At 45.7% G+C, this 16,136-nt stretch overlaps 1 protein-coding gene across 5 annotated transcripts in view; it reads right to left on the bottom strand.

Annotated features, from left to right (window-relative positions):
- Positions 1-205: 205 nt before the first annotated feature.
- Positions 206-16,136, bottom strand: part of C13H19orf12 (chromosome 13 C19orf12 homolog) — a 52,296-nt gene continuing 36,365 nt past the window's right edge. For 2 of the 5 annotated variants that reach the window (XM_063411133.1, XM_063411134.1), the window contains exons 7-9: positions 7,958-8,065; positions 3,551-3,727; positions 206-1,272 (exon numbers count right to left, since the gene is read on the bottom strand). In XM_063411133.1, coding sequence (XP_063267203.1) covers positions 1,010-1,272; positions 3,551-3,727; positions 7,958-8,065 — 548 coding nt within the window. In that variant the 3' untranslated portion in view covers positions 206-1,009. Of the gene's footprint in view, positions 1,273-3,550; positions 3,728-7,957; positions 8,066-9,638; positions 9,911-9,952; positions 10,091-16,136 lie in introns of those variants that run through there. The other 3 variants (XM_063411138.1, XM_063411139.1, XM_063411135.1) reach the window with 3 other exon arrangements.

Below are 16,136 nucleotides of genomic sequence, written 5' to 3'. Positions count from 1 at the left end.
AAACTTGTCTTACAAGTGCCTTGAAACCCAGTGTGAACAACTGGCTGGGCCATTGAGCACCATGGCATTTGGTGCTCACAGTAACAATGCAGCTGGCACGTCACCCCACCCCACCAGCACTGCTGCTGCCAACTGCTGGGTGCCCACTACAGCCCTGCCTGAGTTCCTAAAGAGTTCATTTCATTTAAAGCAACACACAGATCACTAAGAGGCTTCTTATGAATATTTTAATGAAAACACAGGACCATCTGTACAGACTCAGTCAAGAAACCAATACTGAAATGATAACCTTAATCCTGGGGCTAATATAAAACTGGCAGATTCAGCTCCCCAGTTTTATAGTGCTTGCCACACCCTCCCATTCTAGGGCACAGGACCTTGGTGAAAACTGCATTTAAAGCGTTCACAGACTGTTTTCCTGTTACTTGAAATCTTGATTAAGTATTTGCTTCATTTCTTACATAAAAAGGTAACTCAAGAATTACAATAAAAATGTGACAAACAAGGTATGGATTGAGTTGTTGGAGTTCACAGTTGAGTAATACACTTCCTTATAAAACTTTCCTTTGCAGGGCTGAAACAAACAGCAGGTAAAATTCTTCCAAGTGCCCCAGCAATGTTGGCACTTTAATGTGTCATTCACAGGAAAAAAAATATTAAAGCACTTAAACAGAACGAAGTCTCCTAAATAAAATGGCTTTGAGAATTTTCACAAGTGATACATTAGCCTAAGAGCAACATGATTCCCTTCAGCAATTTGAATTAGTCCTAGTGCAGAGCAATCCAAAATTACATAGCAAGTCAGTGTCAGGATAATGCAGTCATCTAATGCTAGCCTTACAAATCCACACAAATCAAAAATGATAATAAAAACTCCCAAAAACTAAACACAACAATTACTTAGATTGGCCTATATTTATAATTAGTATCAATAGTAATTGTTGTGTTGAAGATTCACAGCTATGGGAGTGAAATTCATTCCAGCATAAAAAGCCTGCCCCATAGAGGATTACTCTCCATATCTTATTTGTGCTTTTAGCTCATTGGTGAGGTATGTGGTCAGCACTGCTAACATCTTGTCCGTGAGACTCGAATTTGTCATTACAAGAGCAATCAGCTGAGCAGCATCAGTCCAATGTAAGTTCTGGACAACAGCTGTGGCTTCAGCGCAGAGTTTCTGCTTCTCAGCAGCAGGCAATTCCATTAAAATCTGAGGGACTGACTTGAACTGTCCAGAAGTCATCCATCCAAGCAATCCACCCACTGCTCCTCCTAGGAAAGACAGAAAATCATTAGTCTTTATCAGTCAATGTTAAACCTGAAGTTCTGTCCACAGCCTTCACCAACAAAGTTCCCACCTCAATTATAAAGCAACTCAGAGCTGTACATGTGTCTGCTTTAACTAGAGTTATACACGATATTCAAGGCACCAAAAAGGATTTTAAAAGCTCTTTACATCCACAGCAATCATAAAAAAACCCTTCTACAATCAAAACTAATAGCTTCAAGCTACAAACCAGAAACAAAACACTCCTTGGGACACTCTCTTAGGATAAGCTCTGCTACTAAATAAAACCTTACCCAAGGAAAACCCCAGACCAACAACTGCCTTATCAGTGCCATAATCTCTTACCAGATACTCCCAGCCTGATCAAAGCTTTCTGCTTCTTCAAGAGTCACCCACTGCAGCCTCCTACACACATGAAGCCCTCCCCTGCAGGTGCTCAGAGACCAAACCCACGAGACACGTTCAGGCTTTCATCTACCACACGCACACCCCACCCAGCCAAGGTGGACAAGACATGCTCAGGTAAGCTGAAGGTCCCAGAATACCAGCAGAGGGACGGATCATCCACAGTGGCTGCTGAAAAACCAGCCTGGCAGCCCTAGAGGGCTCTTCTCCATCAGCAGTGTGAGGGCAGCACAGCAACCCACGGGGCTGACAGCACTGCCGGGAGGGAGGGAGGGAGGGAGGGAGGAAGGAAGGGACTCTCACAATGGAGAGGTGGCAGAACTGACCCTGCCACCCCCTGAGACTGTTCCTAAAAAGTCATCTATGCACTCACAGGGATGCAGTTTTTCATTAGACAAAAATTCTTAATTTGCAGCTTTTACTCAGTTAGCAATTTTCCCCATGATACCACAGAAATACTTGAAAGCCTACGATGGCTGAATTCATCTTCAAGGGACTTTTATGAGAACATCAATAACTGATTTAGGGGCACTTAATGCAAAAGCCACTAGAAGTATTGATGTCTAAGCTCCTTGTCCATTGAGACAAGATTTGTTATATGATCACATTTTTTCCCCCAAGCAACCAAGTCCACTCTGCTCAGAGCAGGCAGTCCTAGGGAAGCATGATGACTGCAAGCTTCTCCAGCAATGCTGCACATCCTCATTCCTGGTGCAAAGCAGCGAGAGGGACAACCCCTGCCATGCCTATCCAGGCTGCTTGAGCAAGTGGAGGTGCACTTGACTGTAAATGTCTCCCTGTTTTGCTTATTTACTTTTCCAATTTAAAAAGTTCAATGGGACGGTTATGATTTAGTTGCACTGTAACTGAGTCGTTGCTTTTAGTTTAGTTAGTACTTATTACTCTTATTGTATATGCTTATTATTGTATACTTTCAGTATAAAGTAATAGATATACTTGTTCCAGTGCCTTCCTCAGTGGCTGAAGAACATCCATAGTGAGTGGGAGACACTATGAAAGCTTAAACAAACACTTAGAAGAGAAAATACATCCAATAATAATATTATTTCTCTTCATCTCACTCAAGAATAAGGCCACTTACATTATTACCTTTACTTCAGCTTACAGATTTCTTACAAAAGCTTGATTTCCCTTCTTTGTTCCTGATAACTTCGGTCATATATTTGTCTAAATACTACTCTGGCTATTAATTAAGTTTAGTTCCTGTAATAGGAGTAAACACACAGCTTCACTTTGCGTTTTCTGTTACCACTCCTCACAAATGATTTGCTTGTTTTTGTAACTCAACCTGACGGAGGCACATTGCAACTCACTCCAGAATCAGTGAGCCTGTGAAATTCCTGCAACTGCTCACACGACATTCAGGGGCCAGGGCCCACATGCCTTCAGTCACAAGGCAGCTTCCAAACTAGACAACTCTTAATTCCAGAGTTACAGGGGAGAAACAATTCTTTATTATTAGACTTTGGCTTTCCTGTAACAAGAAGAAAAGCAAAGTGACAGGGAATAATGAATCCCAGAGGAAAAAGACAAGTTCATCAGCACATGGATATCAGGAACTTTTAAAATACAGAAATAATAATCGTTTTTAGTAAGAGCATTTGGAAAATGATCCTGCCTCATGCTAAGGCTTATGAGGCCATCACTCTCACCCCCTGTGGAATTGCATTTTATTGAAATGGTATGCTGTAGCTCACCCCTGGAATCCAGGCAGCAACAACCCCCCACGGCAGCAGGAAATCTCAGCACTGAATGCCCTTTTCCTTCAGCCCACACCTCTCATTTCTTCTCTCGGGGACTGAACCCCACTCTTGCCCCAAGGCAGCGCTCACTTACCCACGGCGATTCCCGGCGGGCCGCCCAGCACGCCCCCCACGAAGGCGGAGGCGCCGGTGAGCAGCGCGCCCCGGCCCGAGTGAGCCACAGCGGCTCTCATGCCCTTCACCCTGGCCAGGTGGCTGAGCAGCTCCAGCACATCGTCAGTGCGCACCGGCATCTCGCCCACACCGAGGCCTGCAACAGAGATGGAAGTTATCTGCTCAGCACTGCAGCTCAGACTGAACCTAGCTGCTGGGAGTTCGAGGGGAACAAACCTCTGGTGTTCAAGGACACACAGAGTTATATAGGAAACAGTATCTGCTTTCTGTTTCGTTTCGGGGAAAACCAGCCCTTACAGTAATTGCTGAACGTTACTGAATCTGCCAATGGTTAACTCAGGATAGACCAGGAAAATTTGGTTTATGACAAATTCAGATTCTGTATCAAATACATTGCTTCTGGCCTGAGCAATTCCCATGTGTGTTCAGCATCACATACCGCTCTGGGAAAAAGAGAGAGTTTCACTCTACCACAACTAGCAGATTATAAATGACAAATCTGTCAGGTATCTTCTCATTGTCCTAATTTTTACCCCAAATCAGTCCATTATTTTCACATATCAGTTCTTCTCCCTGTTTTGTTACGTTTAAACACTTCCATGCTGATTTCTGAAGGCAAGAGGCTGGCTGTAGCAACCAAGAAGGCCCTGAGGAAAGGTTGGAGGAAGACCTGGCACTGGGACATTTAGTGCTCTGGAGTCAGGCCATCAGAAATGGAGGGGTGGATGGACAAGGCAGTCAGGACTCTGAGCAGAGATGCCAGAAGAGTCTCATGTAGGAGCAAGCAGAGACACAGGACCTTCAGCTTGTAAAATGCTGTCACATGTCCTCAGCAAGGGACAGAGACCTGTCCCTGAGAACAAGCACTTTGAGATGAAAAAGAAGACTCTCCACCTCATTCACTTGCTACTGCTACTCATTACATAAATACTTCCTACTATGCACATCAGATGATGAAAGGGCTTCCAGGGATAATTAAAACCAAACAAAAAGTATTGAATAGGATTAAAAATAAAATCACATATACACAAGTTGCAGATTTCTCATACGTGTAATGTCAGCACTATAGAACAGATGAGCATTTGGGGTTTTTTCAGCCCCTAGAAAACTTCTTATCCCAGTGTGTGTGCAATACTTTGTCAGCACAAGCCAACCTGTTTTAGAGTCTTTCCTCAATAGATCTCCTCCGTGCAAAGTGAAAGTGGAGTGGAATCACACTATTTTTCATATTAAAAATTAACTACTGCAACAGAGAAAGCTTTCTTTTGCACCAAAATAGCTGACTGCAAATCATCCACGTCACTGCAGCATCCAAGCACTGCTGACACTGAACAAGAGGCTGGGTTTCAGGAAGGGACTCCATATGCTCCATAGCTGCAAAGAGGCACAGTAGGAAATTCATCAAATAGTTGATTTCTCTCACTACTTCATTCATCTTTGTGCCAGTCTAAAGAAAACATCCAAGTTCATCATTTTACCACTGTTGCTTTTGGGTTTTTGGTGGGCTGATGACACAGCAGTGGCTCAGAAGGGCAGAGCGTGCTGGTCAGCAACAGCAGAGCAGTACACTCTGCTTCCAGAGTTACATATTGTCTGACTCAATAGGGCTCAAGCTCCAAGTAATGAACAAATGGCTGCTCTGTCTGTCCTAGAGCAGTAGGGAAAACCCCCCAAATACACAACTGGTACAGCTCCCACTGCCAGGCCTGGGAATGATGGAAAATGAGACAATGAAGTGTTTGTTTTTACCTTTCTAACAAAAGGTGAGGAGCTTTCCTCTCACAGTGACAATCACACCAGCTCCACGCAGCCTGAACTGCTGCAGGATGCACTCACTCCTCTCAGACTCTGATTTGTCCTTGTGCTTCACCTCTGTGCCATGTCCTCAGACTAACCCAAGGTGCTGAAAACAACTTGCATCTCCTCTCTGTGCTAAACTCAGTGACTTTCTCACACCAAGCCCTCTAGAGTATGAAGGCTCTGCAGCATGGGTGGGACACCACCAGTTGGAGAGCTGACAACACAATGACAGCAATATAATCAGCCTTGCCCCCTCAGACTGAGGCAGTGCTACAATTTCCTAAAGCAATCTAATTGTAGCAGATGTGAAATGATGTTCTGTGAGCAGACACTGCCGGAGCTGAGGCAGGAGGCTCCTGCACTGGGCTGAAGCTGGCTGCCCAAAGTCACCTGCATTACCATCCTCCATGTGGCCAATACTGCCAGCTGCCTCTTGGTGATATGGCAAAGGCGACACAGTGCAAGGATGATCAGCTACCACTGGTTTCTCCAGATAAACAAAACACTCCTTAACAACTAGCTTCAAACTGTAGATAACTTACAAAAGTAGCAATCACACTGCTGTCTGATGCTGTACAAATTTGTGGCAAATACGTAACTCATTAACCAGCCTCAAGATAAAGCAGAAATTTACTGGGACTCAAGAAACTGAAAGTAGTTTTCCCATACTGAATTACTAACCATTTCGATCCCTTCACAACTCCCTTAAAAGGGAATTTTCACTCGCAAAATTAACATTTATTTGGGTTTTTTTGGCTTCACTGAACAAGGTTCTTGGCATAGCAGAGCGGGTCCTGCTTAATTCTGGATGTGAGCATCACACTCAAAACTCTCAAAGACTTGACAAGGAGCACTCATTTTCTCTAAACTCTTACAAGTATTTCTATGATCTCTTGTCATATTCACTATAATTTAAGTCCTGCAGAGAACATTAGTGAGCACAGTACATACATGGAGGTTTTTTTTTTTAACTGTACATACAGAGCACTAGTGGAAACCACTGAAACATAAACCATGTCCTAACATGTAAAGTAATCCCAGATTCCTGCATTTGGCACATTGAATTATGAATTCCTTGAAAAATTCAATTAAGTTCCATTTAAGAATCAAGATGATCAATCAGGCAATTTTCAGTGAGCAGGTATTTATTTAACCACACACCACAGGCCATTAAAGGATATTTTGACAATACACTAACAAGCTGTAGCACAGAGACACCACAAAAGCATTTAACCTGCTGTTAGGATAAGCAGCCCCTACCAAAAAACCAACCAAGTAACTGTCAGCAGCCAGCCAGCTCGCTCAGGAAATCAAACAAAAGCTTATAAAGCTCTGCAGCTGCAAACCTCTAACACCTCACAGACTGGTAAGGTCTGAAAGCAGCCAAGTGCAAGAATGTGGAGCACAAAGTTGCATCTGACATCAACCTACTGATGAGAATCACAAGCAAGCAGAAGGGGAAGACAGGCATGTTGCAAAACGCCAGTGGTGCTACAAAGGAGCAAGGGCCTTACCCCAGAATAGCACAGAAGAAACTGTAAACTTTGTGTGTTAAAGGTACAATCACCATAGCCAAAAACATTTATAAACTCTGATGGTGTAACTGACAAGTGACTCCATGTGCAATTTCATTCTAGCACCAAACTGTTCCCTACTGATTTCACCCAGGCATTAGGAAACACCAAGATTGTAAAATACTGAATTTGGTCTAATGAAGGGATAGAAATGTCAACATCCATAAAATTGTGTGCAGCTATCAAAGGTGCTAAGGCCCCACAGCTCCTACCGACTTCACACGGTACCAAGAATCTTCAGCACCTCAAGAAAAAAACCAAACCCAGGAGTTCTAGAACATGGAGTGGCTGAGAAACCAAGCCTTGCTGTGCAGTGTTTTTGTTCTGCTGCAGTTCAGTGGCTGCTTGCCTTGTGTCTTTGTGGTCTCCCCAAACACTCATCCAAAGCCTTCAGTACTGCACTTCAGTTAATGCCCCTCCCTCACTTTCACCCCAAGGACAGGGGAACACAGTGAACAATGCTCCTCTCTCCCTATCCAAAGGGAATGGATCATGTTACAACACCTCAACTTTGAACCTACAGCCAGCAGGTTTCCTTAAAAAATCCCATAGAAAGAATTAAAGCAACAACATTGCACCCAGCTCACTGAAAGTCCTGCTAATACAAATAATTGAAGAGGGTCCCCAGATAACTCTGTGGTGTGGACCCCATTTCAGCTCTTTCCAGTTTAACATTCCCACCTCATCACCCTACTTCCCCCTTCACCAAATGATGACCTTAAACAAGCAAAAACCCATCTATGCTTGGGCTCACTATCCCACTTAGAGAAAAATGAGCCTCTTCCTGAATGTCCACACATGGAGACAATTCTCCCCAGCACCCAGCCTGCCCCACCACTGAGCTGTGCTCACTGCTCCTTGCAGCTTCTCACTGAGGTAATTGAGTGAACACCTCTGCCACATCTCTGTGCATGCACCCAGCACAAAACTCCACCCACACTGCACATTCCAAACACACCAGGCCATGAAAATGTGGAGCTGAGTCCTCTTACCTGCAGCTGTCTGTATCATGGTGGACATCATATGGTGATGAACAAGAATGTGAGCTGACAATTTCTTCTGTCTCAACTGTGCAGCGACAGCTCTGTATGTGCTGGAACCTTTTATAAGAAATGTGAGAACAGCACTGAAGCAAATCCAAACACAAGGTGCTCCGACACTGAGACAGACTAAAGAACATGACTTCCTAAACAACAGTGGGCAAGAAGATGTCACCTGATTGATTAAATAGCCAGAAGTCCACCAGTTATTTCAATAACAGCTGGTGGACAGACAGGGGCTCAAGATACTCCCATCTGCAAAGGAGGACTATCTCACCACTGGTCCATACACATCCTGTAAGCACGAGCAGCACCTGGCTCCTAAAACATCACTTTCTGAAAATCCTACCTTTAGAGCCTGGTCTAGTACCTGGAACCTGCAAAGCAGATGGTCTGTCTGATACAAAGCATGATTGGCATCAGCAGGCAGCAAATATACCAGTTCTGAACCTGCTCTGCATTTGCAATTTTCATTTATTTTGCTGAGAGAGTGTTTACTCCTGCTTGGTGGCATAAAGGTTAAAACATGCTTAATGCCATCCTCCCCTCAGCATTTGGTACTCTTCTTTCCTAACCATAAGGATTCACTGTATCTACAAATATTTACTGTAATATGTTACTATGTATTTACTCAGATTTCTTTCCGTTTCAATTATACGAGATGGTAAGAAACTCTGGTATTTGCTAGACAACCTGAATTCAATTGAAATGCATAAAAGAGCATTTTAATATTGTTTTGTAAGAACTGAGACCTTAAGAGCATGGCTCTTCCTCTGTGTATTTATCAAAGCATGTAATATAATCAAAGCACTTAATTGGTTTATTTAACACAAGAGGTAACAGATTTACTCATTAGATGAGCAAACTACTTCTAGAGACCTAGAAGCTGATTTTACAAGGTTCTTAGGTACCTAAAAATGCAGGTAAATATTCAGTGGGAATGATTTCAGTTCACTGAGATAAAAGGAAATTTGGCACCTAACCTGTCTAGGCACTTAGGACACCCAGCTTACCTGGTCTGCTAAATTACAGAGCATCTGTGAAAGACTGCCCATAACTCCTTCCGCCCTTGAATTTTTATAGACTTATTCATTGTCTTTCTAATTATAAACTAAGAGTGGGGTTTTTTTCTCTCTCCATTTCCTAGCCAGTTTCTCAATTTTGGAAGCTGTATTCAAAAAAGTTACAGGTAGCTTTCATTAGCTAGCTGATACTGAAACCAATAATCAGAGTTTCACTTAAGAAAGGAGCTGACACTCAAACACAAATAGCAGAGCTGTTCCCCTGTAGAGGTATTTAGCACAGCACACGGCAGTGATATCTTCAAAATCTGAACTAAGCCTGAAAATTAAAGATGTTTTCCCTGACTCATTGCAAAAACATAAAACTTCCATCTCATTAAAATTAATCAACATGTTCTGAATGTTTTAAATTTTATTAAAAATGTTATGACTAAAATAGGCTGAGCATAAAATGTAATTATGAATCCTTTCAAATAGCCGAAATTTAATTACACCATAGCTATTTCTTTATTTATTTTCCTGTCAATGTCAGGTTTACTACCGCTGAAGCATTGCTCCAGCCGCAGTGTGATTTGGAGAAATGCGGAGTGAGGTGTTCACTCCAAACCCACCTAGACGCGATTGTGTGTCAGCTGCTGGGGGTGAGCCCGCCCGGGCTGGGGCGGATGATCTCAGAGCCCCTTCCCACCACCGTGACTCGGGGATTCCGTGCAGCTGAAGGGGCTCAGCGGGGCCTGGCGGCCTGAGGGCCGCACCCGGACCGCGGCCCCATGTCCGGGCCGGGCCGCGGGGGCTCCCCCGGCGCTCCCTGCGAGGCGGCCGCGCACACGCGAACCCCGCGGGCCGGGGGCGCTGCCGGGGAGCGGGGCCCTCCCGGACAGAGCCAGCACCGCGCCCTCCCCTCCCTGCTCTCCTCCCCGCCTACCTCCGCCGGCGGCGCCCGGCTCTCCGCAGGCCGGGCAGGACGCAGCGGCGGCGCCGGAGGAGGGGCCCCGCGCAGCGCCCGGCCCAGCCCGGCCCGGCCCGGCCCGCCCTCAGCGCCGCCGGGCCCGGCAGCGCGGCCTCGGGCCCCGCCCCGCTCCGCCCCGCAGCCCGGAGCGGACACGGGCTCTGTGCGGGGCCCGGAGCGGACGCGGGCTCTGTGCGGGGCCCGGAGCGGACGCGGGCTCTGTGCCGGGCCCGGAGCGGACGCGGGCTCTGTGCCGGGCCCGGAGCGGACGCGGCCTCTGTGCCGGGCCCGGAGCGGACGCGGCCTCTGTGCCGGGCCCGGAGCGGACGCGGCCTCTGTGCCGGGCCCGGAGCGGACGCGGCCTCTGTGCCGGGCCCGGAGCGGACGCGGCCTCTGTGCCGGGCCCGGAGCGGGCGCGGGCTCCGTGCGGGGCCCGGAGCGGACACGGGCTCTGTTCGGGGCGGCCCCGCGGTGCCGGGCCCGGAGCGGACGCGGGCACGGAGCGCCTCCTGCCAAGAGAGCCTGCGAGAGCCGGGAGCGTTCGGCCTGCAGAGGAGCAGCTTGGGGTGACCTCGCTGGGGCCTTCCAGGGCGCGAAGGGAACTTAGAGGAGACATAGGGCAAGGCTATTTACTGGAGCATGTAGTGGCAGGACGAGGGGGAAGGGGTTCACGCTGACAGACAGCAGGTTTAGATGACAGATTAGTGTCAGGAAATTAATTCATGATGCCAGAGGTTTCTGTCCAAAGAGGAGACAGAGGAGTAAATGAAGTTCTGTGATTTTATTTGAATAAAGGGAGAGGCCACGGGGCATTTCCCACGGGTCTCTCAAACTGCTAGAGGATGCTGCCTCCTTTTGATCCTAATTTCCCGGCCGCATTTCCCCCTCTGTTTCCCCAGTGCCTGAGGTACTTGAGAGGTACAGACTTCCCAAATCTCCAAATACAGAGCCTCTTCTAATGCGTATCCTATTCTTGTTCTCCAAGTCCAGGAATGTAACAGGGCCTTGGGTGAGCAGCAATCTGTCAATTAGTGGAATTCCTGTGGAAATTTTTTGGTTCCCGTCATTGCTTCTTTCACCTGTCAGTATCTTATCTACCAGCAGGCCCACAGTTTGTTTGTAAAGACACCTTCCTCTCATTGCTTTCATTAGGACAAAATTCTTTGATTGTGGTGAGGCACTGAAACAGGGAAGGACAGTCACTGTGGCTGCCCCATCCCTGGAAGTGTTCAAGGCCAGGTTGGACAGGGCTTGGAGAAACCTGGGATTGTTGGAGGTGTCCTGCCCCTGGCAGGGGGTTGGAAGAAGATGTTTCTCAAGGTCTCCTTCTAAGCCAAACCATTCCATGATGCTATGAATTTAGGGACAGGGTTGTGGCACAGAACATCTCAACGCCATCCGAGGTGGGATGAAGGAGGAGAAAAGAGGCTGCCTGCTACAGAAGAGTGTTGGGACATACCAGGCTCTACTCTGAGAATTTCATCTCAGAATATTTTTGCATGCTTGTCACCCAGGTTTGTTTCAGTCAGCAGCTCAGTAAAATGCAGTGTGCTAGTCTGATCGAGCACCAGGAGCAATCAAAGGAGCATTAAAACAGCCGTGTCACATATGGCTACGAAATATCACACTGGATCCTAATACCAGTACAGTCTGGGAAAAATTACACCAAATGTTAAAAACGCTGCCATTTCCTCAAGAATGGTTTAATAACAGAGGGGTTTGGCTTTGTAAACTAAGCCTTCATTAAGATTTCATTTCTGATTTAAGATAAACCATCTCCTGTCAGTTCCTTGTTCAGAAATTGAAAATGCAGGATGAGAAAATGAAGGCGAAATATAACTCACAATTTTTGTCCCTTTCCTGTGGCTACACTGGGGACTTCTTAACCTCCTCATGCTTTATGTAATCACATAAAATAACTCTCTGTGTAACAACTCAAAATGTTACAGGTCTACTGATGCTCTTGATTTTTATGATTTGGATGTAAAACACAAATGTAATTCCTAAAATGAGCAAAGAACCTAAATGCCATGTACATTTTAAAAAGTAACACCCCAAATTCCAGCTGCAAGCAGCTTTGCAAGGGGCAAAATGAAAAGCAATGAAGTCTGCCAACCATCAAAGGAGGGATTTTTTTTATCACTCTGCTAAACCGAATTGTTACTTCACTGCTCCATCTAAAAATACATACTGGTTATTAGGCTATATCAGTAGGTATTTATTAGGTTTTTTAGTAGGATAGAAATGACTAAAATCGAAACGTAAGGTAGCTGTGTAGGATATATATCCTTAATGCTGTACATGCTGTTGCAATCGCACTACACTCTTACACAAACACTGACTTCTCTGCAGTCAGCGGAAATCTGGTTCTTGCGGGAATGTTTTTTACAGGAAACTGGTTCCTTATGGGAATCTGGTTCTTTACGGGAATCTGGTTCTTGCATCTGCTGGGTTGCATAGGAGTGTGTCCGCGGCTGGCAGCCCGATCTGATGGAATACTCCTGCTGCTCTCCTGGGTGGGCGCTCACGGGTGCCCGTGTGTGAGCACAGCTCTCGCTCGCAGGGCCTGCGCTGGGTGCCGGCGCTGGCCCGGGTCTCCCCGCGATGGCATTTCCGCGCCCCGCTCCCGCTGCCCGGCGGCTCCACCTGGCGGCAGCCGCACCTCCGAGAGCCCACAGCTCCTCTCAGGGATCTGGGGAAACCTGCAGCTCCTGTCAGGGATCAGGGAAACCCGCAGCTCCTCTCATGGATCAGGGAAACCCGCAGCTGCTCTCAGGGATCTGAGAAACCCGCATCTCCTCTCATAGATCAGGGAAAACCCGCAGCTCCTCTCATGGCTCTAGGGAAAGCCGCAGCTCCTCACCTGCACCTCGGGAATGGCCTCCTCAACACGAGCTTTGCTCCAGGTACAGACCTTTGAGTGATTTTTAATTCTAGGAGCTGGTGGAGTGAGAGCAGGTCAAGGCAGTCCTGTTGCATGCGCAATGCTATTAATAATCTCACCGTATTCTCTCTATGTGTAGGGACTGGAGCATCTCCCTTAGGACAGGCTGAGTGAATCAGCCTGCTCAGCCTCGAGAAGACTGCGAAGGGATCTCATCCCTGTCTGCCAAAGGGAGGTATCAGAGCACGGAGCAGGCTCTGCTCCTGGGGCTCAGCAGTGGGACAGGAACAGGCAGGAGCTGATGCCCAGGCAGTTCCACCTGAACACGAGCAGGAGCTTTGCTGTGCAGTGACTGAGCACTGAACAGGCTGACATGGAGAGTGTGAGTGTCCCTCACTGGGGACATTCCAGAACTGTCTGGACACGATCCTGGGTCACAAAGCTGTGGGATGACCCTGCTGGAGCAGGGAGGTGGGGCCAGACCCACTGTGTCCCCTTCCAACCTGACCCATTCTGTGATTCCGTATTCACTGCAGTGAGCTAGGCTCTTAATAAATACTAGATGTCATTGCTCTCCCCCCATCCCTTTTAGCAGCATTGATTCACTATTTCATTTCCTGTATCAGGATGTTTTATATAGTTTTCTTCTTCAGGTTACTGGGATCTCCATGCTTTTAAAAATCATGATAAAAACCACATTCCCTTTTACACCCAAAAATCCTCTTTATATGTCAGAACCAGGCATCAGAAATCAATCACAGCAATGGTGCACTGGCATTCGGGTCTGATGAGTCACTTGGCAGATTTCTGCCAAGGGCTTCCCTAACATACAGAACCCAAAATGACTGCAAGCCCCTTCAGTCTGTCCTCAGCCTCAAGTTTGCACAGCTTTTGACATACTAAGAGATAGGCCAAGGGGCACCATGAATTACTTCAGTTGCAGATGGGCTGTTGCTACCAAAACAATGATTCATTCTGGCTTTCAGCCTGTCCTTTACTACATCTTGACAAAATGCTTATCAGAAGCAGGCTCAGTCTGGAGAAACTGTCCAGAGACACCTAATCAAATTATCTGAAACACCTATCACCTTCACACAAAACCCTGACAGTGTGGTTTTGGGTTTTTTTCAAGATGAGACACAATCTTGTTGCACAGAAAAATGGTGGTTTCTCTGCATTTTATTCTATGCTGGAGAATCCCAGAGAAAACATGAGGATTAGGCAACTGTATGTGACAGAATTAGTTTCATCATTTCATCAAGTTGCACCCTTTTTTTTTTTCCTTAAAATCTTGAAATTTTTTTATTATCACAATGGCAGGACAAAAAAATCATTTCAAGCTTGAGGCATGCATGGAGTAATATTGATCTGTTTGTCTAAGTTTGCAAAGCACCTACAAATACTCTGCAGGTTTCGCTTTTGTGTCAATGCATTGCTTGGATATGGGCAAGAATGGCTGAATTTACAATGTTAGATCAAAGCAAAGAGAAGAGAGGAAAAAGGAAGAAATGTCATGTGTTCTCCAGAACATGTGGTGGGAGGGGTTCACAGAGAAGAAAGAGGATGGAAGATGTAACAAAGCAAGTTTCTAATCACATCCCAGTTTAGGAAGGTTTCCCCCAGAGTCTGGAAAACAGTGCTGCAGTGATGAAAAGCTGCTTTGCTTATCCCTCTCTCTGATGTCTCGGGCTCCAGACAACTTCCATCTCTCCCTGGGTACTGTAATACCCTGGCATGTGTGCTCCTACAGGGTCACAGCCATCACAGCACTGCTCTGGAACAGTCTGTCACTTCTGCTTCATATTACAGTGATCATTTGAACATTCCCTTCTTGACAACACAACGGTTTTATAACTTTTTGATATAAAACTTGAGCTCCTCATAATATACTCAGGATTGCCAGGAGAATGGTGAGCCTTCACAGGATCAAACAAGGCACAACTGTATCAAAAAAGAAAATGAATATGGAAGTAATGCTACAGCATTTAAATCCTTAAACACAGCTACTTAGTAAGGGAAATTTGCAACTGCAGAATGGCTTTTTAAAAGGAAGGAGAAAAGGCATGATTTCTAAGAGCAGGAACATAACTCCAGTTGTCACCTATTAACTCTTTACCCCTGAGCTGGAAGTGTAAATAATGCAGTAGAAATGACCAAATCACTGCAGGAAGACAGAAGAGCAGGTTACTGAAATCCACTGCTAGCAAAGCATATGCTTGATAGCAAATCTTTTCCCCATTTCCTACATTAGATATTCATCGGGGTCTGACTTCTGATTGAATGCAAATAAAGAATAACAGGTTTTTGCATATGAAGTGAAGCTATAGAACATCTGCCTCTTCACAGCCTTTCAATGTACCTTATGTGATATTAAGCAAAGAAGAGGTTTGCCTCCTCAGCTGGTAAGAAACGGTGAATTTGAAGAACAGTGTGACAGAACTAAATCATTCCCCTGCTGCTGTAAAATGTGTCTCTTTGATCTCCCCATCTACTCCTAGGTGATAAAATGCCAAGTTGGGCAAAATCAGTTTCCATGCCAAAAAGATGGACTACTGGTGCAGAAGGTCACAAAACACTATTAATTGCCTTATATCATCTCAGTCTTGAAAGATGATCCAAAAATATAGGCTGGTGCTTTGGAACAGAGCACACATTGCTAGCTAGCACTATCCAAGCAGGCTGCCAAGGGTACTTTAGGCATGCTCTTACCTGCAAATGGAATACCCTATCTCCTGCTCTTTTAACCTCTTTTACAGTAGTCATTTATGCTGGTTTTTTACTTCCTCAGCAACCTAATTCACAAATCATGTTTGCTGGTATATTCATTTTGTGACCTTTTCAGAAAAAAGCTACAGCAATCTGAATGCAAAAGTCAGTGTCCTGAAATTAGCTTACATGTTTATAGGTTATAGCATGGACAAGGACTGATGTGGAAATAAAAACCTGGTTAAAAAATAGCTACATAAAATACCAGAGAAGAGCTAGAAACTTCCCACAGAAGAGCTAAAAAAATCCCCATCTCCTACAGCCACTCTTTTGCAGTGTATGTCTAAAATAGTGCACCTAAGGTTTTGTCAAAACTCTAATTAAAGGACATACATGAAGTAGACAAATGTCAAAATCAGATCTAAAATGCCTACTGTACATTTAGTTAAGGAACAAAACATGTGGGTATCAAGGATGGATGATATGTGAAGGTCTGGAATAACATCAGCAATACATTTCCATGCTTGGTACTGTTCTGTGGTGTGAGAGATGTGCACTGGTGCTTCTGGG

Source organism: Prinia subflava, chromosome 13 (genome assembly GCF_021018805.1).
Source record: "Prinia subflava isolate CZ2003 ecotype Zambia chromosome 13, Cam_Psub_1.2, whole genome shotgun sequence".
Lineage (NCBI taxonomy): Eukaryota > Metazoa > Chordata > Aves > Passeriformes > Cisticolidae > Prinia > Prinia subflava.
The sequence above is the reverse complement of the archived record's forward strand: the minus strand, read 5'-3'. Positions and strand labels throughout refer to the sequence as shown.